This window comes from Benincasa hispida, chromosome 11 (genome assembly GCF_027475165.1).
Source record: "Benincasa hispida cultivar pf3 chromosome 11, pf3_genome.v1.1, whole genome shotgun sequence".
NCBI lineage: Eukaryota > Viridiplantae > Streptophyta > Magnoliopsida > Cucurbitales > Cucurbitaceae > Benincasa > Benincasa hispida.
In genome coordinates this window covers 60,783,950-60,811,204 of record NC_143488.1, presented here as the reverse complement: position 1 = coordinate 60,811,204, position 27,255 = coordinate 60,783,950, and the positions used below count along the sequence as shown (strand labels likewise).

Sequence of the window (27,255 nt, the reverse complement as noted above, 5' to 3'; positions counted from 1 at the left end):
AGATCGATTTACCCACGACACTAGCCAACACTACTAAACCCCTACCCGTCCACAACTCCAGAGGGACACGCTTCAGTTTAATCCAGATAGGAATAGAATCAATTATTGTTGTTCCTCAGTAGCTTAGTGGTAGAGGGTCAGTTGTTAATCAATTGGTTGGTAGGTTCGAATCCTACTTGCGGAGAATTAATTCATTTTGATTTTTTTTTTCCATCTAAATCTCTCTCTCTCTCTCTCTTTTTTTAAGATAGCAGATTTCCCACTTTAATGAAACCACGGCTTTAAATTTAAATATTATCATAATTGCCATAAAACTCGAGCGAAATGTCAAACTTATCTTTTCATGAATTAATGTCAAAACGTCTACCGCTCAACCGCCATCAATGGGGTAAGGTTTCTGTATCATTTAAAACTCTCCAAACGGCCATTAAATGATAACTTCCTAAGAAAATTTGAACCTATAGCTACTGGGACCTACAATTCAATTGGGTTATCCTTGCAAGAAAGCTGATAGATTAGGTTTTGTTCATTATAGAACTGGTATTTCCCAGCAGGATGAGGCACAGTTGCTACGTTCCCAAGAAATTTCTTTGCAGTTTTTTATGTTATATATTTCTGATGTCCATGAACTCGGCTTTCAGGAATGCACCCACTTTTGGAAACGAATCAGATCGCTTGGCTCTACTTGACTTGAAAAGGAGAGTACTTAATGACCCACTCAAAATCATAAGCTCTTGGAACGATTCCATGCATTTTTGTGACTGGATCGGTGTTACTTGCAGTCCCACTATTAGAAGAGTAATGACGTTGAACTTGGAAGCTCGACAACTGACTGGTTCACTACCATCTTCATTAGGAAATCTTACTCATCTCACTGAAATCAGATTGGGAGACAACAACTTCCATGGCCCAATGCCCCAAGAGTTTGGTAAATTAATACGATTGCGCCATCTCAATTTATCCTTCAATAACTTTGACGGTGAAATTGCGGCGAATATAAGTCATTGTGTTGAGCTTCTTGTTTTGGAGCTGAGTCTTAATGAGTTTGTTGGTCAGATTCCACATCAGTTCTTCACGTTAAGCAAGTTGGAACGACTTGGGTTTGGCGGTAACAATCTAGTTGGAATCATCCCACCTTGGATGGGAAATTTTTCTTCACTATTTCGTTTGTCTTTTGCACTGAACGATTTTCATGGAAGTATTCCTAGTGAACTAGGACACCTATCTAGATTGAAACTCTTCACAGTTTATGGAAACTATTTGACGGGTATAGTGCCGCCATCGATCTATAATATAACTTCTCTTACTTACTTTTCTCTTACTCAAAATCGACTCCAAGGAACTCTGCCGTCAGATGTGGGATTTACTCTCCCCAATCTTGAGGTCTTTGCTGGTGGTGTCAATAATTTTGGAGGGCCTATTCCGATATCCTTGGCTAATATCTCCGGTCTCCAGGTCGTAGATTTTGCTGAGAACAGTCTTATTGGAACTCTTCCTCATGACTTGGGGAACTTAAAAGAATTGGTGAGGTTCAATTTTGATGACAACAGACTTGGAAGTGGGAAAGCTGATGACTTAAATTTAATCAGGTCTCTGACTAATTGTACTAGTCTACGCGTTTTGGGTCTTGCTGGGAATCACTTTGGAGGTACATTGCCTCTATCTATTAGCAACCTTTCAAACCAGCTGACAATATTAACCTTGGGTAGCAATTTGTTAAGTGGAGGCATTCCTGTGGGGATTGGAAACTTGATTAACTTACAAGTTCTTGGAGTAGAAGGGAACAATTTGAATGGTAGTGTCCCTTCCAATATTGGGAAGCTTCGTCAGTTGTCTGTTCTTAATTTGAATAATAACATGTTAACTGGGACAATTCCATCCTCCATTGGTAACTTATCTTCAGTGACCAAGCTTTTCATGGAGGATAATAGACTAGAGGGAATTATACCACCAAGCTTGGGACAATGCAAAAGGCTCCAAGCTCTTGACCTATCTGGTAACAACCTAAGTGGGACCATACCAAAAGAAGTTCTCAGTCTCTCTTCCCTTTCAATCTATTTGGCCTTAAATCACAACACACTTACTGGACCATTGCCACATGAAGTTGGTGATTTAGTTAGTTTAACACTGTTAGATGTATCACAGAATAAATTATCAGGTGATATTCCCAGTACCCTTGGTAAATGTATTGGCATGGTACAGTTGTATTTGGGAGGTAACCAATTTGAGGGAATGATTCCTCAGTCTTTGAAAGCTTTGAAAGGTCTAGAAGAACTAAATCTTTCAAGTAACAACTTCTCTGGGTCAATTCCTCAATTTCTTGACAATCTTTTTTCACTTAAATTTCTTGACCTATCCTATAATAATTTCGAGGGAAAAGTGCCCAAAGAAGGAATTTTTTCAAATTCAACCATGTTTTCTATACTTGGAAACAATAATCTATGTGATGGTTTGCAGGAATTACATCTACCTTCGTGCACATCTAACAGAACACATTTGTCCAACAAGCTCCTAACACCAAAAGTGTTAATTCCGTTGGTATCTACTCTCACATTCCTAGTTATTCTTTTGAGCATCCTATCTGTATATTTTATGCTGATAAAGTCAAGGGAAAATGTTTTATCTTCAGCTGGATCTGTGGATTTATTATCACAAATTTCTTACTTAGAGCTCAATAGATCAACAAATGGGTTTTCTATAGACAATTTGATTGGTTCGGGTAGTTTTGGTTCAGTGTATAAAGGTACTCTTTTGAATGATAAATCAGTTGTTGCTGTTAAGGTTCTTAACCTTCAACAACATGGTGCTTCCAAGAGTTTTGTTGATGAATGCAAAGCTCTCGCAAGCATACGACATCGAAATCTCCTTAAGATCGTAACTTCTTGCTCAAGTACAGATGAAAAAGGTAATGAGTTCAAAGCTATAGTATTTGACTTCATGTCCAATGGAAATCTGGACGGTTGGCTTTACCCTACACATATTGAGGAGAATAAAAGAAAATTGAGCTTTATTCAGAGATTGAACATTGCTATTGATGTTGCCAATGCATTAGATTATCTCCACAATCAATGTGAAACACCTATCGTTCATTGTGATCTAAAGCCTAGCAATGTGTTGTTGGATGATGATATGGTAGCCCATGTTGGGGACTTCGGGTTAGCTAGATTCATCCTTGAAAGATCAGATCAATCTTCTTTTAGACAAACCATGTCAATTGCGCTCAAGGGTTCTATTGGATATATTCCCCCAGGTACTTTCCTTCCCTTCAAACTCTACAACCTTTCTGTAGCAGATGTTAGATCTTGATTTTCTTTTGGTAAAATGATGAGTAAATGATCATTGTATAGAGTACGGAACTGGTGGCAACATTTCCGTTGAAGGAGATATCTTTAGCTTTGGGATTCTACTATTGGAAACATTCATTGGAAGACGGCCCACTGACAACTTGTTTGGCGATGGCGTGGATATTCATCTATTCACAGCAATGGCATTGCCTCATGGTGTCTTGGACATAATTGATCCTTTTTTGCTATCTGAAGTCTCATGCCAACAAGAAGAAGAGAATGAAGAAAAAATACAAACAGTAGCAATTATGAGCGGGGAAGATCGTAGAGAAATTGAGCAAAGAAGGATGGAAGAATACCTAGTCTCAGTAATGAGAATTGGGCTGTCATGCTCCTTAACAACACCTAGAGAAAGGATGTCCATGAATATAGTTGTTAACAAGTTGCAAACAATTAAAAGCTCCTATCTCAAGTAGAAGAAAACAAGCTAATATTGTCCAACAAGATTTTCAAGAACTTGCAGGTTCGTTTACTTCGTTATCAGGATTTGGACCCATCTATGAGTTTCTTTCCTAATTTATTTTCCAAATTGTTTTCTACAGTATTGCTTAACCATTTTGGTTACATCTTGACATGTATGGTGAGAATAAATCTTGGAGGAATCAAAGTAAGGTATGTTGTTTCATCTACAAAAAATCAGTTTGTTCAAGTGATGAGTTATGAAGAAATATTATTCTGACTAAAGTAGAAAGAATATTGCTTATTTCAATTGTACAAAATATTATGTACCAAGGTAAATTTTTTTAGGAGATATTAGTGGATAGGATTGAATAAAAGAAAAAAAAAAATCTTCATAGCTTCTTTATATTAATTTTATCATGTCTATTACTTTATATTAATTCGGGTGCACCTACTGATCCGATGTTTTTATAATTGTGTTTCTTTTGCTCTTTTGATTCATTGTAATTTGAGGAATAGCCTCTTTTCATTACGAAAAATTATGTTTTAAAATAATAATGTTTATAACTTTATAGTTTTAACTAATGTTATTTATCATTTTCATTTGACATATTTTCTACTTTTTGGAGCTTACATTAACAGTATACCGTAAAATATTGCAGTAGTAATACTATATGTGAGGTTTGAATTTATTTAAGATATATGCGTAGTTGTTATTGATGTCTTATCTTCTGTGCTCGTGTTTTGAAACACCACATACGGTCCAAAATAGGCTCTGTTTCTTCAAGTTCAATGCTCTGTTAGGTTTGCATTGCAGGATTAACTCTGATAATCTCCTAGATGTTATAGAGTAGGCATGCTTCAATCCAATATTTTTGAGACCTGGACTTGCAATAATTTTACCATCAAAATCACTTTAATTGATGGGAGATGGGTTGCGACTTGGTTGCTTAGGTAGAGTGAACTTGAATAATGTTGAATAAAATCATAATTCATATCAGGGATTTATACACATGATATGATGAGAGATAGAGAAAAAAAAAATGTTTTGTTTGGTTCGGTTTTTTATTGGAACGATATGTAAATATGTATTTCTTTAGATTAGTTTAATTAATTATGAACGAATCTATAACCTTTCTTAATCTTAATGACCCACCCTGATCTAGACTGGAGCATCAATGGAAATTAGATCATATGGAATATTTTTACAGTTCGATTTTGAAAATGGGCAAAAATTAGCAAATCAAGATTTCTTCACATGTAGAGGTTGAGAGTATCCTGAAAATGCCCTCAAAATATAATTACTCACCCAAATTTGATGAATTTAGTTACGTTTTTTTTAGGATCCTACATGGGAAGAATTGAGAGATGTCGAAAAAGCAGCTTGTAACCCTAGGGGCATTTTAGTAATTATGTGTACCCTAGGGCTTCCTACTAGTCTATTTATTTGGCCTATTCTCTTGTACTTTGGGTATTAGAATTAATAATAAAAATCAGTGTTTATCGTGGTTTTTCTCCTTGTACTAGGGTTTCCACATAACTGTGTTGTTATTCTCTTCCCTACTCTTTTATTTCTAACATGGTATCAAAGCAAGGGGACGAAACCCTAGCCATTATGGAAGAGAACCATCCACAGTCGCCTTCAGCTGGTGGATCTTCGAGTTTTGATATGAAAACTGCTATTTGAGCCGCGGTAAAGGAGTGTTTTCATGCTGCTTTACCGGAATTAATTTCTGCCGTCCAGTTGCAGTCAACAGAAAGCCGCCGTCAATGGGAGCTGCACATGGACAGATCTGAAGAATACACAAACAGAGCTGATCTGCCTCGTCTCGCGCCGTCGTCGACTGATCCCTCAGGTACGACTTCGATCAGGTACGGCTGCAGCAACCCCTCAGACCCATTGCGAGGCGGACCAGATCTGGCTCCGATCGGGGACATTCGCATCTGCAGCAACCCTTCAGCAGACAGAGTTTCTTCCGATCGCGCCTTCGACCTGCAGCTTCCGACTGACGAACAAGGTGGGCTTCCGATCGCGCCTAGGGCTTCAGACCTTCGACAGCTTCCGATTGCCCCTAGGGCTTCGACTTCGACCTGTAAAAACTCAACTGCGCTAGTGTAACCTAGGGTTTTCACGTCAGATCCGGCGAACCCACTCGTCCGAAAAAAAGAAAAGGACCTCTCCGATTCTACCCTAGGCGCATTCGACCAACAACAGGCTGACAACCGCCTCCAACGGGCGACTACCTTCTAGCCGTCGATCTCCTTCTAGCCGTTAGTGGCTGCCCCATTTCCAATCGGTTGTGGCTCGACCCAATACCGAGATGAAAGCCCGGTAAATTCTTTCCCTATTTTACCTACTACAAATATCCTGCCTGTGTTTCCCTCAGTTGACAGTACGACCAGCCTGAGTACGGTTGAAATCAGTACCATCGCCCAGTCAGGCAATATACAGTCTTTTGGTCTTATTAGTGTGAACGGTAAAAAACCTTGGATTGTTGACTCAGGGGTGACGGATAATCTTACTGGTACCTCTGATCAGTTTCTCTCATATTATCCAAGTGCTGGTAACGAACGAATTAGGATTGCAGATAAGTCGTTCGCACCTGTTGTAGGAAAAGGGGATTTATCTCTATTTGAGGGTTTGGTTTTGCGGGACGTTTTGCATGTTCCTAAAATTTCATATAATTTGTTATCCATCAGTAAGATTACAAGAGATTTGAATTGTCAGACATTTTTTTCACCCGACTCTATTTTATTTTAGGATCTAAGCTCGAGGACTACGATTGGCACTGCCCGATACGATGGGGGACTCTACTTCCTAACTGATGATGTTTCCTCTAGGAATGATTATAGGACTAGCCTTGTCTCCTTAAATTTTTCTACCTCTGAGAATGATTTTCTGTTATGGCATTACCGCTTAGGGCATCTGAACTTTCAGTACATGAAACACTTATTTCCGCATTTATTTCGCAATATTAATGTGTCTTCTTTAAATTGTGAAGTGTGTATTCGTGCCAAACAGAGTCGTGTCTTCTTTCACTCCTAGCCCTATAAACCATCCAAACCCTTCACCTTAGTCCACAGTGATGTTTGGGGTCCCTCACCAACCACAACCTCCACAGGGAAATGCTGGTTTGTCACTTTTATAGACGACCACACTCGGCTTACTTGGGTCTTTCTTCTCATTGATAAGTCCGAGGTGTTATCTATATTCCAGCAATTTTATGCCACTGTGGAAACCTAGTTTAATGTCAGGATTGGTATTTTGAGAAGTGACAATGGGCGGGAATTCTTTAATGCTTCCTTCCAGGAGTTTCTTACTTCCAAAGGGATTATCCACCAGAGTTCGTGTGCCTACACTCCTCAACAAAATGGGGTAGCAGAGAGGAAAAATCGTCATTTGGTGGAGGTTGCTAGGTCCTTAATGCTATCCACATCACTCCCGTCTTACCTATGGAGTGATGCCATCCTTACTGCTGCTCACTTAATCAACCAAATGCCTTCCCGGGTCCTCAATTTTCAAAACCCTTTAGACTGTTTAAAAGAGTCATACTCTACGACTCGTTTAGTCTCCAATGTACCACTTCGAGTTTTTGGCTGTGTTGCCTTTGTTCACTCCCATGGTCCAAACCGCACGAAATTTACCCCCCGTGCTCAAAAGTGCGTCTTTGTTGGGTATCCACTCCATAGCGCGGGTATAAATGTTACCACCCATCCTCTCGCAAATATTTTGTTTCCATGGATATTTCCTTCCTTGAGGATCAACCCTTCTTCCCTGTTAGCCATCTTTAGGGGGAGACCTCTAGTGAAGAGACTAACTAGTCCACATATACAATTCCCTTGGAGTCTGCCCCTATTCCTGAACATTTTGGTCCCATCCTTCCTACAAATCAAGTCCCATGGATAACATACTATAGGAAAAATCTTACGAAGGAAACAACGTCACCTGTTGCATCTCCGACTCCGGTCCATGAGTCAAACCCGACATCAGGTACATGTATTCCTGAAATTAATGAGATTGATACTTGTACTAACAAGTGCAGAGAGGAAAAAGGAAGGAAAGGTCTGATAGCACCACTATAGCAGATGGGAAGACGATAGTGAATGACGATTCAGACACAGCTCTAGAAAATGTGAATGATACTAAAGATAATGGTGAAAAAGGTGTGATTTTTGAAGATGAGAAACAGGCTCACAATGGAAATTCTGATAGTTTGAAGGAATATGATGCTTCTCTTGATCTTCTAATAGCCCTGAGGAAAGGTATTCGGTCATGTACAAGGTACCCCATGCATAGTTACATGACATACAGTAATCTGTCATCAGAATTTAGGGCCTTTACCACTAGTTTAGATGCAGGGGTGATACCAAGTAACATACAGGAAGCAATGGGAACTGAAGTTTGGAGGCTGCTGTTATAGAGGAAATGAGAGCTCTGGAGAAAATTAGAACGTTGGACCAGGTGATCCTACCTAAAGGGCACAAGACGGTTGGGTGCAAATGGGTTTTCACTATAAAGTACAAGTCAGATGGGATTGTTGATCGGTACAAAGCCAGGTTAGTTGCTAAAGGGTTTACTCAAACCTTTGGGGTAGATTACTCCGAGACATTCTCTCCCGTAGCTAAACTCAATACTATCCGAGTATTGCTATCAGTTGCAGTTAACAAAGATTGGCCCCTTGCATCAACTGGATGTAAAGAATGTCTTTCTCAATGGAGAACTTGAGGAGGAAGTCTACATGAATCCTTCTCCCGGATTTGAAGATCAGTTCAAACAGCGAGTCTGCCGGTTGAGAAAGTCGCTATATGAGTTGAAACAGTCTTCGAGAGCCTGGTTTGACAGATTTGCCACCTTTTTCAAAGGACAAGGGTATACCCAAAGGCACTCAGATCATACACTTTTTTACAAAGAAGTCAACTTCAGGGAAGGTAGCAGTTCTCATTGTGTACGTAGACGATATTGTGCTCTCCGATGATGATGATGTTGAAATTGTGGAACTCAAAGCAAAGATGGCCAAAGAGTTTGAAATTAAAGACCTTGGGAAGTTAAGATACTTTCTCGGAATGGAAGTAGCCCGGTCTAGGGACGAAATTTCAGTGTCCCAACGGAAATACACGATTGATCTTCTAACGGAAACGGGAATGACTGGGTACAAACCTGCTGACACCCCAGTTGAATATAATTCAAAGCTCAGCAATACTAGTAACAGTGTTCCGGTCAATAAAGAAAGTTATCAACGGTTAGTTGGGAAATTGATATACTTATCTCATACGAGACCTGATATTTCATATGCAGTGAGTGTCGTCAGTCAGTTTATGCAGGCTCCTTGTGAAGAACACATGATAGCAGTTGAACGTATCCTTCGATATCTGAAAGGTACACCAGGTAAGGGGTTAATGTTCAAGAAGTCTGATAAATGTTGCGTTGAAGCCTACACTGATTCTGATTGGGCAGGGTCTGTTGTTGATAGAAAGTCAACATCAGGGTATTGCACATTTGTTTGGGGTAATCTTGTGACCTGGAGGAGTAAGAAACAGAGAGTTGTGGCCAGAAGTAGTGCATAAGTTGAGTATCGGGCCATGAGTTTAAGAATATGTGAAGAGATCTGGTTGATAAAAGTGTTGTCAGGTCTTCATCAAGACAATGAGCTCGTATGAAACTGTTTTGTGACAATAAGGCAGCAATAAGTATTGCAAATAATCCTGTTCAGCATGACAGAACAAAACACGTTGAGATCGACCGACACTTCATCAAGGAAAAACTTGACAACGGAAGTATATGCATTCCTTATGTTCTCTCAAATCAGCAATTGCAGATGTGCTCACAAAAGGATTAAGCTTTGATTACTGTGTCAGCAAGTTGAGTCTTATGGATATTTACGCCCCAACTTGAGGGGGAGTGTCGAAAAAGCAGCTTGTAACCCTAGGGGCATTTTAGTAATTATGTGTACCCTAGGGCTTCCCACTAGTCTATTTATTTGGCCTATTCTCTTGTACTTCTGGTATCAGAATTAATAATAAAAATCAGTGTCTATCGTGGTTTTTCTCCCTGTACTAGGGTTTCCACGTAACTATGTTATTCTCTTCCCTACTCTTTTATTTCTAACAAGAGACCTCTTACTCTTTATAAGATGAGCTAATTTATGTTAATGTTATAAGGTAAAAAGTCCAGTTACTTTTCTAACTCATACTATATGTCATATATATATTTTTTAAATTTTTATAAGAACTCATTTAATAATAGTAGAGTATAAATATCTTTGAATCAGAAAGAAATTATACTTCTTGATCTCCTTTTATTAAAAAAACTGTTAAATTCAAAGTTTAGTTTTGAAGTTTGAATTTATGTCCAAAAGACTTTTAAACTTCTAATTTTGTGTTTAATAGTTTCTTCATCTTTAAGAATGTATAATGGGTTATTTAACTTTTATTGTGTTTAATAGATCAATAACATATTTAAAACTTAACTAGCTTGTTAGATTTAAAATTGAATTCCATGAGACCAAATAAATAAAACTAAAATTTAAAGACTAAATTCTTAAATTAAGACGGTGAAGAGTTACCATTAGTGTTCATCTCATAAAGTCAATATATTTGTCTGACCTAATAATTACTTCCACTCAAAATCTGGGCCTAAAGCAACGATAAGCTTATTGTCACAAGTAAGCAAATAGATCGAGATTTATCATTTCTATTTCATAGTAGAATGGGGCACAAGTGCAGCAGTACCATGAGGATTCTGTGTATATTTTTTATATTGGATTTGAATCAGATTTCGGATCAATCTATATTGATTGACTGCTAAATCATTTTCGGCGAGGTCTGAATTCATTTTTTTCTGATCTTTCGGTAAAAAGATTCATTCTCTTCATAAAAAATAGGAGGTAGAACGAATAATTTTTTTTTCAATTCATCCTCGTTATCTTTATGATATCAGCTTTGGCAAAAAATATACCAACTTCTGGAAATAATGCTCCATCAGATGGCTTGGCTCTACTTGACTAGAAAAATCGTGAGCTCTTGGAATGATTCCACCCATTTTTTGCGATTGGGTTGGTGTTACTTGTGGTAACACCATTGGAAGAGAAGATTCTGAACTTGGAAGCTCGAAGTTTGACGGGTTCGATACCTCTTCTCTGAGAAATGTTAATTATCTCATTGAAATCAGATTAGGAAACAACTTCTATGGCCAAATTTCCCAAGAATTTGGTTGACTACTACGATTGGTCATCTCAATTTGTCCATCAATGATTTGAGCAGTGAGATTCCAATAAATATGTGTCATTACACTAAGCTTGTTGTTTTGTCAATTGGTGCCAATAGACTTGAAGGTCAAATTCCACGCCAATTCTCCACATTAACCAAGATGAAACTACTCAGTTCGGGTGTCAACAATTTGTTTGGAACTATCCCACCTTGGATTGGGAATTGTTCTTCAGTGTTTCGCATGTCATTGGCAAAGAACAATTTTCAAGGAAGTATTCCCACTGCATTTGGACGACTATCTAAATTGAAAGTCTTCACAGTTTATGATAATTATCTGACAGGTTCAGTGCCACCTTCGATCTGCAATATATATATATATATATATTTTATATACTTTTCTCTCACTCAAAATCAATTGCAAGTACTAGCACCACCAAATATTGGAATCTCTTCCTAATCTTCAATTCTTTTATTTTATGGTGCTATCAATAATTTCAGTGGGCCCATTCCCATGTGTTTTGCTAATACCTCTTGTCTTCAAGAAATAGATCTTTCTCAGAATAACCTCACTGGAAAACTACTCGATGACTTGGGGAGCTTAAAGGACTTGGTGATACTCAATTTTGATGACAATATACTTGGCAGTGGAAAGGTTGATGACTTGAGTTTTATCAATTTTTTGGCCAATTGTACTGGTTTAAGTATGTTGGGTATTGCTGGGAATCATTTTGGAGGAGTATTGCCTTCATCTATTAGTTATCTTTCAAACCAGTACTCACAAGCCTAACTGTTGGTGGAAATATGTTGCATGGAGTCATTCTCTTAGACCCCAATCATCAATACGTACAAGAGAAAGGGTAGAAAAGGAAAATTACCTAGAACAGTGGAAGTTGAGAAAGAATATTCGGATGGAGGTGGAGCATGACCAAGAAAAGGAAATATAACTGTATGGATAAGGAAAGGGACGACTTCTATTCTTTCAATAGCAGGGCATAGCGAGGGAGAAGGCAGTGAAGAATTTGGGTCATTTGCTGAAGAGTCTCAGCTGAAGGAAAGACAACCCTCTCGAATAGGCTGGTTCCTATCCTTTTCCTTTATAGTTTTCTTGTTTTTGATATTAGTTCTTAAGGGTTTTATCTGTAATCTCTTCCCTACTACTGCATAAATAATATACAGCAGATCTTGCTCTATTTTATGGGGATATCTTCTTTGTTGGGTACTAGAGCCATAAATATGTAGAAGCCAATGAGAAGAAAATATCGAGTATGAAGGATATGTTGTTGGTACTATGCAAGAATATGTAGAAACTAACCGAGGAGGTGAAGGAGACAAGCTTGTTGCAGAAGGTGACTGAATCAGGTACATGTGAAGGCTCAAAACTTAAATGCATGAGAAAATCCGTGAATCTGATTCAGGGCTGGGACCAGACAAATGGACAAATGGAGTGGACAAAAGCAAGTACAAAAGATTGGAGATGTCAATATTTTCAAGAGAAAACCCAGAATCTTGGGTATATCGCGCTGAGCACTACTTTGACATACACTACCTCAACGACGGCGAGAAAGTGAAGGTGGTTGTGGTGAGCTTTGCACTAGATGAATTTGACTGGTTTCGTTCGAGCCATGACCAACGGTCGATCAACACATGGGAGGAATTGAAGAAACGACTGTTCGAGCGTTATAGACCAACCAACGAAGAGAGTATAGGGGCTCGACTACTTCGGATCAAGCAAGATGGAAGTTACACTGACTATGTGAAGAAATTTGTCACCTACTCCGCACCATTGCTGGAGATGGCCGAGGATGTGCTGACGGACGTCTTTCTGAACGGGTTGGACCCATCACTGATAACGGGCAGAAATGCACGTTATCATAGTGCTAAGTTCTTAAACAATGTTGGATTGCATTGATGAAATATGTTAAATTGCGTCCATTAAGCATAAATTCTATAATATTGCGGTCGCATGCGTTCAACGCATTAGAATTATTGATTTTTATATTTTTGTGCAGAACATGCGTTAACGCAATGCAAAGATTGCGATCATAGGAATTCATTGGTCGAGTGCAACTTCACCGCAAGACTTTGCGTTGATCGTGCTCGCAAACATTCATCTGAGAAGGATTGTCGCAACTTAGTTGGCGCATCTGGGTGAAAGGCCAATTAAGAGCGATGAGACAGAAAGCTAACGACAGTCAAATCCAAATTAAGTTGACAGTCGATAATGGTCACAAAGTACATTCAGCTTTATCGGTAACAATCATTCGACACGTCAATCAAGAATTAAAGTTGTCCCATCTGTACAACCGGGAGAGAGAAGCTGCCTTTCACCATGGATGCCCTATAAATACCAAGTGAATTCTTCAAAAAAGGGGTTCACGATATATAGCCGGTTGACAATAAAACCAGTTGCTTTTGTTCATAATTTTCCTTTCCATTTTAAGGTGGAGCAAGAGAAGAGTGGTGGCGCCGGAGATCGCCCAGAGAAACTCGAGAGAGAACCTTGGGGCGTAAGAGCAGAGAGCGGACCGACTCTCGCGAGAGCGAGAATATCTTTAGAGCACGAGTAGAAACAGTGTAAACGCCTGGCAACAAGAAATTGCTACCAGGCTCCTTACTATACTTGTATTGTTATTTTGTACTTCATCTTCATATCTATTCAATGGAAGTTCTATTTCTACATCTGCTCACTCTCTTAATACGCATGAGTAGCTAAACTAGTTGAATGGGTTGAGAAGAACTAAGCTAACATGACCTAGGAAGTTCATTGCTTGCGATTGTCTTGTTTTATGCTGTGCAAAATATCCTTTAGAGCTACTCGAGAGAGTCTAAAGAAAGAACCTAATGTCTCGAGAGAACTAGGTTAGAATCTGGACTCGAAAGAGCAAGATTAGGCTTATATAAACAAGGGATAGGGACTTAGAGATAAACTCTGTTTGTCAACTTGCATCGCATGCATCCTAGGAATGGGAATGATATTATGTGGTCGCATATTTGTGTGAATGTCATTTTGTCATCGCATAAATAGGAATAGAGGTTTGTGTGTAAACCCTGTAGACGCATATATATCGCATACATTCTAGCTTTAGAAGCCGTGGTATTCGCACCGAGAGGTGGTTTACTGATGTATGCATGTTGCATGATCGTAAGCATGAACGCATTCTAGGGAGTGTTAGCCAAAACCTTTCTCAACCCGTTCACCGAATATTCATTGCATTTCCCGTTTACCAACTCTTTTCAAACTCCGTTATTTTTGTTATTTATTTTTAATCAACGCAATCGACAAACCAAACACTTTATTTATTTTCCCGGTTACCGCAAGGTTTTCATCAAAATTACCAACGCAATCTATTTTCACAAGTCTCTGTGTTCGACCCTGGACTTACCAGGAAACTCAGAGGAATTTACACTTGAATTCCGCTAGGGAAACTTGAGTACACAATGCAATTCCATCAACGCATATCATCCATATTTCCACTTCAATAAAATAACGCATCAATCACTACAAGCAGAAGTCATCAGTAGGCGTCCCAAAGGGCTGGATGAGTGTATGAAAGAGGCCCAATTAGTTAATGATCAGAATCTTGCTCTTAAAATGGCCCTTAGCGAGTTAGGCCTTGTTGGCCTATCAATAAAGAAGCCCAAAACGCAATGGGAAATAAAGCTTCAACATCAATAATGAAATATAACCCAAAAGGGTACGGAGCTGGGGCGATCAAACAAGTCTCAATCCCAGTTAAAGCGAATCCGGTGAAGAAGGAGGCACCAGTGAGACGATTGTCCGACAGTGAATACTGTGAGCACCTGGAAAAAGGGCTATGTTTCCGATGTAATGATAAATACTCACAAGGTCATCGATGTAAGGTACGTGAAAACCGAGAGGTTGTTTATTTCGAATGAAAGGGACGGTGGGGAAGAGGACCTAGAAACAGGGGTAACGGAGGAGACACCAAAGCTGCAAAGAGTCGAAGTGGTTGAAGACGTGGAAGCATCCCTGCAATCGATGATGGGATTTCCCAATAAAGGAACGATGAAGCTGAAAGGGACGATTCTCGATCGCGAAGTCCTGGTTTTAATTGATTGTGGTGCCACCTACAACTTCATTCATCAACGGCTGATTGACGAGCTTGGTCTGTAGGTCATGTTAACTTTGGGTTACGAGGTAGTAGTCGAAAATGGAGATGTCGTGCATGGGAGAGGATCTGTAAGTCTGTAAAGCTTTTGTTGCAGGAGTTGACGATCGAGGTTGATTTCCTCCCCATGGAGTTGGGGAAAATGGATGTGATCTTAGGTATGCAATGGTTAGTGACAATCGGATTCATGGGTTTTAGTTGGTCTTCATGGCTGATGTGTTTCAAGGAAGGGGAGAACACAGTCCTGCTCAAAGAAGACCCATCTTTAACTCGTTTAGAAGTATCCTTAAAGGTGATGGCGAGAGAATGGGAAGAATATGATCAAAGATTTTTGGTGGAGTTCCAGAATGTGGAATGTGCGAGTGAAGGCGAAATCCGAGATATCAGTCGTAGCATACAAGGCCCTCTTCCTGTGATGATTGAAGCTATGTTATAGGATAATGCAGACATTTTCGAACCACCTACCGGGCTGCCTTCCAAGAGAGTCGTAGATCATCAAATAAACCTATCAGCGGGGCAACCTCTTGTGAATGTCAGGCCATACAAATACAGCCACCATCAGAAGGAAGAAATAGAAAGCTTGGTGGAGGAAATGTTGTAGGCGGGCATCATCGGACCAAGTAGGAGCCCATATTCTAGTCCTGTGCTATTAGAAAAGAAGTAAGACGGGGGCTGGAGATTTTGCATGGACTACGGAAAATTAAACCAAGCAACCATAGCCGATAAGTTTCCTATTCCGGTGATAAAGGAATTATCAGATGAGCTCCATGGATCGGCAATCTACTCCAAGTTAGATCTTAAGTCTGGATACCACCAAATCAAGATGAATGAAAGAGATGTTGAGAAAACAGCGTTCAGAACTCACGAGGGCCACTATGAATTTATAGTAATGCTGTTTGGGTTAACAAATTCCCCTGCTACCTTTCAATCACTGATGAACCACATCTTCCGGCCATTTTTCGAAGGTTTATTCTCATGTTCTTTAATGATATATCCAGATATATCCACTCATGAACACTTGGCCGTTTTTTTTAATGTTCTGCGAGATCACAATCTGATGGTCAATAAAAAGAAATGTTCCTTTTGCCAAGCACGAATCCAATACTTAGGACACTGGGTGTCTTAAGAAGGAGTGGAGGCTGATGATGAGAAGGTGCAAGCAATGATCAAATGACCGTAACTTAAGAATGTGATAGAATTAAGGGGATTCTTAGGTCTAACGGGTTACTATCGGAGATTTGTCCAAAACTGTGGCCAGATCGCAGCACCATTAACACAATTACTTCAAAAAAAACAAATTCAAGTGGAATGAACAAGCGTCCAAGGCTTTCGAGGATTTGAAGAGGGCCATGATAACAATACCAGTATTAGTTTTGCCTGATTTTTACCTTTCATTTGTGATTGAAACAGATGCATCCGACTTTGAAGTGGGAGCTGTGCTAAGCCAAAACAACAGACCGATTACCTACTTTAGTCAAAAGCTCTCCCCTCGAGCACAAGAAAAGTCTATCTATGAAAAGAAGCTCATGGCTGTAGTGCTTGCTATTTAGAAGTGGTATCATTATCTCATAAGGAACAGATTTGCAGTCATTTCGAACCAAAAGGCGCTGAAGTTTTTATTGGAACAAAGAGAGGTGCAACCTCAATTCCAACATTGGTTAACAAAGCTCATGGGATACGATTTCAAGATACTATATCAACTCAGTTTGCAAAACAAGGCTGTTGATGCTTTGCCCCGTTTACCTGATGTAGTGGAGGTTTTTACATTGACATCACTTGATTTAGTTGGCCTCGGGACAGCCTTATAAGAGGTGGAGAACGACGAGGAATTATAGAAAACTATTGCATTATAAAGAAGATCCCAAGGGGAGGTCCAAATATCGGTGGTAACATGGGAAACTACTTTACAAGGGCCGGTTAGTAATCTCTAAAAAGTCCTCGTTGATCCCTTCCTTGTTGTGCACATTCCACGATTCAGTTTTTGGGAGGACACTTCGGGTTCCTAAGAACTTATAAGCGAATGTCGGGGGAGCTGTATTGGCAAGGGATGAAGGCGGATGTAAAAAGGTATGTAGAGCAGTGTGAAGTGTGCCAACGAAACAAAATAGAAACCCTGAATCTTGCCGTATTAATACAACCATTGCCAATCTCGGAGCAGATTTGGGAAGAATTAACCATGGACTTGATTGAAGGATTACCACGATCCGACGATTACAATTCTATTATGGTGGTGGTTGATCGGTTGAGTAAATACGCTCACTTTATTCCCCTTAAACATCTATTTTCTGCAAAACAAGTGGCCGAGTTGTTTATTCGAGAGTTCATTAAACATCACGAAATTCCTAAATCAATAATAATTGATCGAGACAAGATCTTCCTTAGTCACTTTTGGAAGGAACTCTTCACTACGATGGGCACAATCTTAAAGAGAAGCACAACATTCCATCCACAGACGGATGGCCAAACCGAGAGAGTCAATCGATGTCTTGAGACTTACCTATGTTGTTTTTGTAATGAGTAGCCCTCAAAGTGGAATAAGTGGATTCCATGGGTAGAATTGTGGTATAACACTACATTTCATACATCCATCAATACCACTCCTTATCAAGCGGTTTTTGGAAGAAAGGCACCACCTATACTATCCTATGGAAAGAAGAAAACATCCAATGACATGGTGGAAATCAGTTGATGGCGCGTGATTCTGCATTGACAGCATTAAAGGAGCACTTAATAGTGGCCTAGAATCGGATGAAAAAAAAAGTAGATCGTCATTGTCGAGAACTACACTTTGAAGTGGGAGAGGAAGTTTTTTTTTTAAGCTGAGACCATATCGACAGAAATCCTTGGCACGAAAAAGATGTGAGAAATTATCCCCAAAATATTATGGTCCTTATAAGATTGTAGACAAAGTAGGGATAGTGGCCTACAAACTAGAACTTCCCTTAGAGTCAAATATACATATTGTTTTTCATGTCTCCATATTAAAGAAGAAGCTGGTTCAGAACACTCAAGTTCAACATCATTATCCAACACTCATTGAAGAATTCGAGCTGCAACTATCTCCTGAAAATATACTTGGGGTGCATTGGAATGGGGAGCTAGCAGTGAAAGAGTGGTTGGTACAATGGTAAGGATTACCAGAGAGCAAGGCTACATGGGAAGTTATCCACTTGATCACGGAGAAATTTCCTAATTTTCACCTTGAGGACAAGGTGCATTTCGAGGCGGGCGGTATTGTTAGATCCCCAATCATTAATACGTATAAGTTAAGGGGAAGGAAAGGAAAATTACCTAAAATAGTGGAAGTTGAGAAAGAATATTCAGATGGAGGTGGAGCATGACCAAGAAAAGGAAATATAATCGTATGGATAAGGAAAGGGACCACTTTTGTTCTTTAAATAGCAGGGCATAGTGAGAGAGAAGGCAGAGAAGAATTTGGGTCATTTGCTGAAGAGCCTAAGTTTAAGAAGAGACACAACCCTCTTGAATAGGTTGGTTCTTATCTTTTTCCTTTATAGTTTTCTTGTTTTCGATATTAGTTCTGAAGGGTTTTATCTGTAATCTCTTCCTTACTATTGCATAAATAATATACAGCAGATCTTGCTCTGTTTTCTGGGGACATCTTCTTTGTTGGGTAATTTTATCTTATTGCAGATTTGGTACCTAACACATTCCTACAAGGATTAAAAATTTGATTAATTTGGAAGTTTTCTTTGTGGAATTTATTGAAAATAAATATTTACCTTAGGGGCATTTTTGTAATTTATTATGCACTTAGGGCTTCCTACTTGTTTGTTTATTTGAGCAACTTTCTTGTAATCTATGTATCAAAAAATAATAAAAAATCAGTTCCTATCGTGGTTTTTGCTCCCTGTTCTAGGATTTTTCACGTTAAACTTGTGCATTCTCTTTTTCTCTTTTTCATCATGGTATCAGAGCATGGTGATGAAACCCTAGCCGTCATTGACAAAAATCAACCATAGTCTCCATCAGCTCCGAACGTCGATATTGCAGCCACAATACAGGCAACCATTGAATTATACCTTCAAACTGTATTGCCTCATCTTCTTCAGCCGACTGACACCAATGGAGTCGCCCAGTCGAAACCTGCTCAACGCTTCAGACCCACGTCGCTCACTAGATCGAAGGCCTGATGCTTCAGGTCAACGCCAATCCCATCCGTGCCGCTCACCAGATCGAAGGCCATCCAGTTGCGGCTCTTTCGTCGATCGATGCTGACTCGTCTATCCATTCCTGTTGGTCGCATCCATTCGGCTTCGCCTAATAGCAGTCGCTCCAGCCACTGGCCATTAGCCAGCAGTTCGGCTTCCCTTTGGGCGCTGCCCTAACTGACTCCTTCAGCCGACCTGCAGACTCGACCAGCCGCATCGACCCAGTGGCTATCCTTCTCAACCCGAGTGGCTCGATCAATGGCAACCCTCTTTAGCCGAGCCATAGTGCCTCCTTTGATCAGCAAGGTCCTCTATCCGTACCGTTACTCGGTTTTATACCGATGGCTTCAAGCGGCTTTGAACTTGAAGAGTCTTTGTCTCAATCTCTTGGACAGCAATAGGTTCCAGGAAATCAGGGCAATATAGAACCTATCAGTGTTTGTCCAAATGAGGTCCAACATCAATTTGCCCACCTTTAGTAGTAGATTGCAGCTCTCGGAGCCGTTCTTGGTACAAACTCACAACTAGTCCAACCAGATCTCTCCAGCCAAATAAATTCTTTCCCTACCTTACTCACAAAGAATTTTATGTCTAGATCTATGGGAAACTCTATAGGATTTTATTATTGGAGAGAAGCTGAATGACCAGAATTATTTTTCTTGGTCTCATTCAATCAAGATGGCCTTGGAAGGGCGTCATAAAGTGAAATACTTAACGGGGGAGATACCAAGACCAAGGCTAGGAGATCCTCAGGAATGTATCTGGAAAAGAGAAGATTTTCTGTTGCGATTGGTTCTGGTTAATAGCATGAAACCCCAGATTGGCAAGCCATTACTCTATGTTGCAACCATCCGGGACATTTTGGATGCTGTACAAAAATTATATTAAAAAAGACAAAATGCTTCTCAGTTGTACACATTATGCAAACAGGGCCATGAATGTAAATAAGGATCAATGGACGTGACATCCTACTTTAATAAATTCTCCCTACTGTGGCAGGAAATGGACTTGTGTCAAGAGATGGTCTGGGATTGTCCTTGTGGGGGAGTTCGAAACTTCAAAATTGATGAAACTGATCGAGTTTATGACTTTCTGGCTCGGTTGAATTCAAAGTTCGATGTTGTTCAGAGTCGGATATTGGGCCAGCATCCCATACCCTCCCTTATGAAGGTTTGTTCAGAGGTAAGTCTATAAGAGGATAGATCGAGTGCCATGAATAATCTAGTAATCTCATCAACAGATGCCGCGATTTTTGCTACAAAATCTTCCGAGTCTGACAATGATAAGCATAATAGACTTCCTCCTGTCTGTGAACACTACAAGAAGTCGTGGCATACGAAAGATCAATGTTAGAAGTTTCATGGGAAACCTCCGAACAACAGACAGTGGCAGTCCCATGACAAGTCAAACTCCGAGCGTGCTCTTGTGAATGACTCGACAAGTGGAAACCCTCAGGTTCAACCTCCAGTAGACGGTCAAAATAGTTCAGGTGTTGTAGGTGTAGTTAGGTACAGTTAAGTCCTTTGGCCTTCTTAGTGTTAATGGTAAAAAACCATGGACTGTTGATTCAGGAGCTACAAACCATTTAACCGGCTCATCTGATCAATTTATTTCATACTGTCTGAGTGTTGGTAATGAACGGATTAGAATTGCAGATAGGTCGTTTGCTTCGGATGCAAGTGTTGGAAATGTCCTAGAACTTGCAGTTCGTACATTTTGTGTTAAACATTTTATTTATTAATAAAATGTTATTGAGTATTTTATTCAACAAAGTTATTGATATTGCATTCTGTTATGAAAATCTAATAAACTATGGCTATAGTATGAATACTTGAACTTTATGTGGTGACATAAACAGGATCAAGTTATAGTATATAGCCTAAATGGTCTATAATTATATGGATGAAGTTGGGTATTTCATCCTGGTAACACTATTGGATGCGACCCATTTCGTATACTGATAGAAATGATGTGATCCACAAATCATTCATGTAGAGACATGTGAGTGGAGGCATCCTATGCAATGAGTTTGCATAATTCTGGACCTCGAAATAGTCACTTTTCTTTATAACAACCGTTTACTATTAAAATTGACTATTTCGAACTAAAATGACCTAGGATAACACGATCTTAATCCTGAGCTAACTATGAACTCCTGTTTATTTCAGGATTATCCTTTGATCTGCATAGGTGAGAGTAGTCCAACAACACTGCTCAATAAGCCTCCCATTTTGGGGATAAGACCGGGTAGATAGCTGGGGACATAGCTATGCAAGATGGAATTCATTCCTACCCGACTTAGGGTTAGTAGATAGGTTGTTTTCTTAAGTGTTGATGCCTAGTCTTGAACAACGGGACCCCACCTTCTCTTGGTAGAGAGGGATATAATTTAATAAATGGTATTACAAATCAGTTGTTCAGTAGAGGGTCAGTGGGAGCTTAAGGTGTAAGATGTATTTACAGGGGTAAAATGGTAATTTTGACCAAACTATAAATACGAACGACCTGTGAAGGATCGACTTATTGATTATGGCCGAAAAAGATAGAAATATATATACAGTGAGGAGAGTGCAACTATCGAGCTATAGGGGTATACCTTGATAGTTAACGAATAGTAATTAATTTGGTTTAAAAAGTTTAACTGATTAATCACAAATCGTTGGAGCTCATGATCTATAGGTCCATTAGGTCCCTCTACTGGCTCATAAATTGGAATAACAAATTGAGAATTAATTGGATGAATTTTGGAATTAGGGTTATGAATTTGAAATGTTCAAATCAATTATTAGGGTTTTCAATTTATTGTATTTGATACAATTAAAAAAACGTTTAATTTAAATGAAACTAAACGAAATTGGAGAATCAATTAATATTTAAATTATGATTTAAATATGAAATTGAATCATATTGGTGGAATTGGTGTTTTATTAATTTAATATTAAGATATTAAATTAATTTTCTATTATTAAAAAGTTTAATTAAAATAAAATTAGTCTTATATAAATTAATTTTATAAAAAAATTTAAATAAAATAGTTTTATTTAAAATAAAATCAATTTCGAGGAAATTGATTATAAAACAAAATTAAAGAGAAAGTGGATTTTTCCAATTTTAGAAAAGTCGACTATCTCTTTAATTGGTAATTTACCGAATTCCATCAAATACTCCAAGTAGGAGCTGCCTTCCATGCATCCCTATTATCTTGCATGTTTTCAGTGTATATATACATGCTTCATGTAGAGAAATGAGTATGGAATTCTGGAAAATTGACTGAAGGGCTGGAAAATTGAAACCCCTCACAAACCCACCAAAATCTCTCTCCAATTCAGAGATTTGAGTGTTTCCACCACATATTCTTTCTTGAGCTTTGTAGAGAATATCTTGGTGGTGGTTTTGTTGAAGTTTCAAGCTCAATCTTGGAGTATTACTACTGAATTCGTGGATTAAGTATTCAAAGGTAATGTTTGCTTCAAACCCTCTATGAATTTCACTTGAATAGCATGTTCAAAACTCAAATTAAGAGTAGTTAGAGTGCTTATTGATTCTGATTTGTTCCACTACATGTTAGATTACTCTTTCAGCAAGCAAAGGCCATCTTTCCTCGTTTGAGGGTTTAATGTTGCATGATGTTTTACATGTTCCAAAGATTTCGTATAACTTATTATCTATCAGTAAAATTACAAGAGATCTGAGTTGTCAAGCCATTTTCTCATCGGACTTTGTTTTATTTCAAGATCTGAGCTCGGAGACAACGATTGGTACTGCCCGGCACGATAGGGGGCTCTATTTCCTGATTGATGATACTTTCTCTAGGGATTATTATAGGACTAGTCTCGTTTTTTTGTGTTATTCTACTTTTGAGAATGATTTTATTTTATGGCATTTTCGTCTTGGACATCCCGGTTTTCAGTACACGAAATATTTATTTCTGCATATGTTTCGCAATGTTAATATTTCATCCTTAAAGTGTGATGTGTGTATTCAGGCCAAATAGAGTTGTGTCTCATTCTATTCTCAGCCCTAAAAACCGTCCAAACCTTCACCCTTATCCACAGTGATGTTTGGGGTCCCTCGTCCATCACTACCACTACCGGTAAGCGCTGGTTTGTCACCTTTATCGATGACCACACTCGGCATACTTAGGTTTTCCTTCTTACAGATAAGTCTAAGATGCCATTGGAGTTCCAGCAGTTCTATAACACTGTGGAAACACAGTTTAACACAAAAATCGCAATTCTGCAAAGTGACAATGGACAGGAATTTTTTAACAACTCCTTCTGGGATTTCCTCGCATCCAAGGGAATTGTCCACCAAAGTTCTTGTACCTATACTTCTCAGTAGAATGGAGCGATCGAACAAAAGAATCGCCATTCAGTGGAAGTTACTCGTTCTCTCATGTGGTCTGTCTCTCTTCCTTCCTATTTATGGGGGGATGCAATCCTTACTGCCACCCACCTAATTAATCGTATGCCTTCTCGTGTCATGAACTTCCATAATCCTCTTAACTGCTTTAAAGAGTCGTACCCAACCACCCGTCTTATCCCTGATGTGCCTATTCGGTTGTTTGGGTGTGTAGTCTTTGTTCACATCCATTGTCCTAATTGCACGAAGTTTACCCTTTGTGCTAAAAAATGTGTGTTTGTTGGGTATCCACTCCATCAGCGTAGGTATAAATGTTATCACCCATCCTCTCGAAAATATTTCGTTTCTATGGATGTTACCTTCCTTGAGGATCAACCGTTTTCTCCTATTAGCCATCTTCAAGGGGAGAATTCCAGTGAAGAGATTAATTGGAACACATCTTCAATACCCTTAGAGTTGTCTCCTGAACCTGAGCCTGTCAACACGGTCTTTCCTACCAATCAAGTCCCGTGGATAACATACTATAGGAAGAATCTCAGGAAGGAAACAATGCCACCTGTCGTTTCTCCCGCTGGTGCATGAGTTTGACCCGCGTCAGTTCTAGGTATTTGTACTCCTACCAGACTATTGGTACTTGTGCTAAAAATGATGTTTGCAGTGTGGGTAAAGATGAAAAAGTAGTTGACGGTTCCACCAAGGACACCATGAGCGATGAAGAAACAGTTGAAAATAATAGTGCTGAGGAAACTCCAGATAGTGAAAGTAGTACTAGGAAAGATGAATGTGTGGAAGATCCCTCAAAAGATAAACCACTGGAGCAGACAACTGAATGCGATGAAAAGTCAGACAAAATGAAGAATCTTGATGTTTCTCTCGATCTTCCCATTGCCCTGAGGAAAGGCATTAGGTCTTGTACAAAGTATCCTATGCATAGTTACATGTCTTACAGTAACCTGTCACCCGAATTCAAGGCTCTCACTACCAGCCTAGACACAATAATGATACCAAGTAGCATACATGAAACAATGGAGATTCTTGAATGGAAGGCTGCAGTTGTGGAAGAAATGAGGGCTCTTGAGAAGAACGGGACGTGGGATCAGGTCATTCTCCTCGAAGGACACAAGATGGTTGGATGCAAATGGGTGTTTACCGTAAAATACAAGTTTGATGGGACGATTGATAGGTATAAGACTAGATTGGTCACCAAACACTTTACTCAGACCTTTAGGATAGACTATTTAGAAACCTTCTCTCCCATGGCCAAGCATAATACTGTCCGGGTGTTGTTATTAGTAGTAGTGAATAAAGATTGGCATCTTCATTAAGTAGATGTAAAAAATGTGTTTCTTAATGGGGAATTGGAAGAGGAAGTCTACATGAGTCCTCCCCTGGGATTTGAAAGTCAGTTTAAGCACCGGGTCTAGCTGGGTATTGAAGCTTACACCGATTTTGGCTTGGCAGGTTCTGTTGTTGACAGAAAGTCAATGTCTGGGTATTGCACCTTTGTGTAAGGGAATCTAGTTACTTGGAGGAGTAAGAAAACAAGGGGTTGTAGCCAGAAGTAGCGCTAAAGCTATATACAGGGCCATAAGCCTAGGGATATGTGAAGAGATTTGGTTGAAGAAAGTTTTGACGGATCTTCCATCAAGACAGTGAACACTTGATGAAGCTTTTTTGTGACAATAAAGCAACAATAAGTATTGCAAATAATCTTGTTAGCATGACAGGACAAAACATGTGGAGATTGATAGACATTTCATCAAGGAGAGACTGGACAATGGAAGCATATGCACTCCTTATTTTCCTTCCAATCAGCAAGTCGCGGATGTCCTTACAAAAGGGTTGCTCAGACACAGCTTTGATTATTGTGTTAGCAAGTTGGGTCTTATTGATATCTACGCCCCAACTTGAGGGGAGTGTTGAAAATAAATATTTACCCTAGGGGCATTTTGTAATTTATTATGCACCTAGGGCTTCCTACTTGTCTATTTATTTGAGCAATTTTCTTGTAATCTATGTATCAGAAAATAATAAAAAAATCAGTGCCTATTGTGGTTTTTTCTCCCTATTCTAGGGTTTTCCACGTCAAACTTGTGCATTCTCTTCTTCTCTTTTTCATCAGAATTTAACTATATCAATGGTAGTATCCCTCCCAATATTGATAAGCTTTAGAACTTGGTGAGATTGTATTTGTATGGTAATAAACTAACTCCATCCTCCTTCGATAATCTCTCTTCGATCGTCGAGCTTTGCATGAATGATAATGAACTTGATGGAAGTATACCATTGAGCTTAGGAAAATGCAAAAGCCTACAAGCTCTTGACCTTCCTCTAATAGCCTAAGTGGCACCATTCCAAAGAAAATTTTCAGTCTCCCTTCCATTTCAATCTTTTTTTGCATGGCCCATAACTCACTTACTGGTCCATTGACAGCCGAAATGGGTGAGTTGGTTAGTCTATTAGAGTTTGATGTATCAGAGAACATGTTATCAGGTAATATTCCTAGCGACTTTGGTAACTAAATTGGCTTGATTCACTTGTATCAACGATAATCTATTCGAGGGAACAATTTCTCAATCTTAGGAAGCTTTAAAAAGTCTAGAAGCACTTGATCTTTCAAGCAATAATTTGTCTCCGCCAATTCCTTAATTTCTTGGCGAGTTTCTCTCGCTCAAGTATCTCAACCTATCTTATAATAACCTATGTGGTGGATCACAAAAATTTCATTTACCTCCATGCAAGCCTAACTGAACACATTCATCCAATAAGTTTCTAACAACAAAAGTGTTAGTTCCTGTTGTATCTATGGTCTCATTTATCGTCATCATTTTGAGCATCCTTTTTGTTTGTTTTATCTCATGAAGTTGAGGAAGAATGCTTTATCTTCAAATTCCAAGAATTTTCTTTCACAAGTTTCTTACTTGGAACTTTTTAGATCAACTAACGTGTTTTCAAGGGAAAACTTGATTGGTTCAGGTAGTTTTGGATCTGTGTATCAAGGTTTTCTTTCAAATGATGGATCAGTTGTTACAACTAAAGTCATAAACCAACAACAACGAGGTGCTTCAAAAAGTTTTGGTGATGAATGCAAATCTCTCTCAAACATACGACATCCAAATCTTCTCAAGATCATAACTTCTTGCTTAAATATTGATGGACAAGGTAATGAGTTTAATTGTCTTTAATTTCATGTCCAATGGAAACTTAGACCGTTGGCTTCATCCTGCAAATCATGGAGGAAATCAAAGAAGGTTAGGTCTTATTCGAAGATTGAATATTGCCATTGACATTGTCTTTGCATTAGATTATCTCCATAATCATTGTGAAACACCTATTTTCATTGTGATTTAAAGCTTAGTAATGTATTGCTCGATGATGATATGGTAGCCCATGTAGGGTTGGGTTAACTAGATTCATGTTGGAAGCTTTAAATGATCAATCATCTTTAAGTCACTTACCCTCGAGGGTTCAATCGAATATATCCCTCCAAGTATTTTTTCTTCCATCCAAATTCTTTCATCCTTCATTAGCAATCTTTCATTTTGATTTTGATTTTCTATTGGTATAACAATGAATGAGTTGCAGAGTACGGTCTTGGTAGTAGAATTTTTCCTGAAGGAGATAGTTTTAGCTACGGAATAC

The 27,255-nt window shown here is 39.0% G+C and overlaps 1 protein-coding gene across 3 annotated transcripts; it reads left to right on the top strand.

Annotated features, from left to right (window-relative positions):
* The first annotated feature begins 394 nt into the window (after positions 1–394).
* LOC120091222 (LRR receptor-like serine/threonine-protein kinase EFR) lies at positions 395–26,764 on the top strand. 3 transcript variants are annotated; one of them, XR_016524789.1, is made up of 4 exons: positions 395–3,250; positions 3,348–3,807; positions 3,887–3,956; positions 21,420–21,792. XR_016524789.1 is itself a non-coding variant. In XM_039049143.2 (3 exons), exons 1-2 carry the CDS (start codon positions 556–558, stop codon positions 3,758–3,760), a joined length of 3,108 nt encoding a protein of 1,035 aa, XP_038905071.1. In that variant the 5' UTR covers positions 433–555; the 3' UTR covers positions 3,761–3,807; positions 3,887–4,351. The 3 variants fall into 3 exon arrangements, 1 of the variants encoding a protein (XP_038905071.1); XR_016524788.1 differs by lacking the exon at positions 21,420–21,792 and adding an exon at positions 26,590–26,764 and having other exon boundaries at positions 433–3,250; XM_039049143.2 differs by lacking the exon at positions 21,420–21,792 and having other exon boundaries at positions 433–3,250; positions 3,887–4,351.
* Positions 26,765–27,255: the final 491 nt, after the last annotated feature.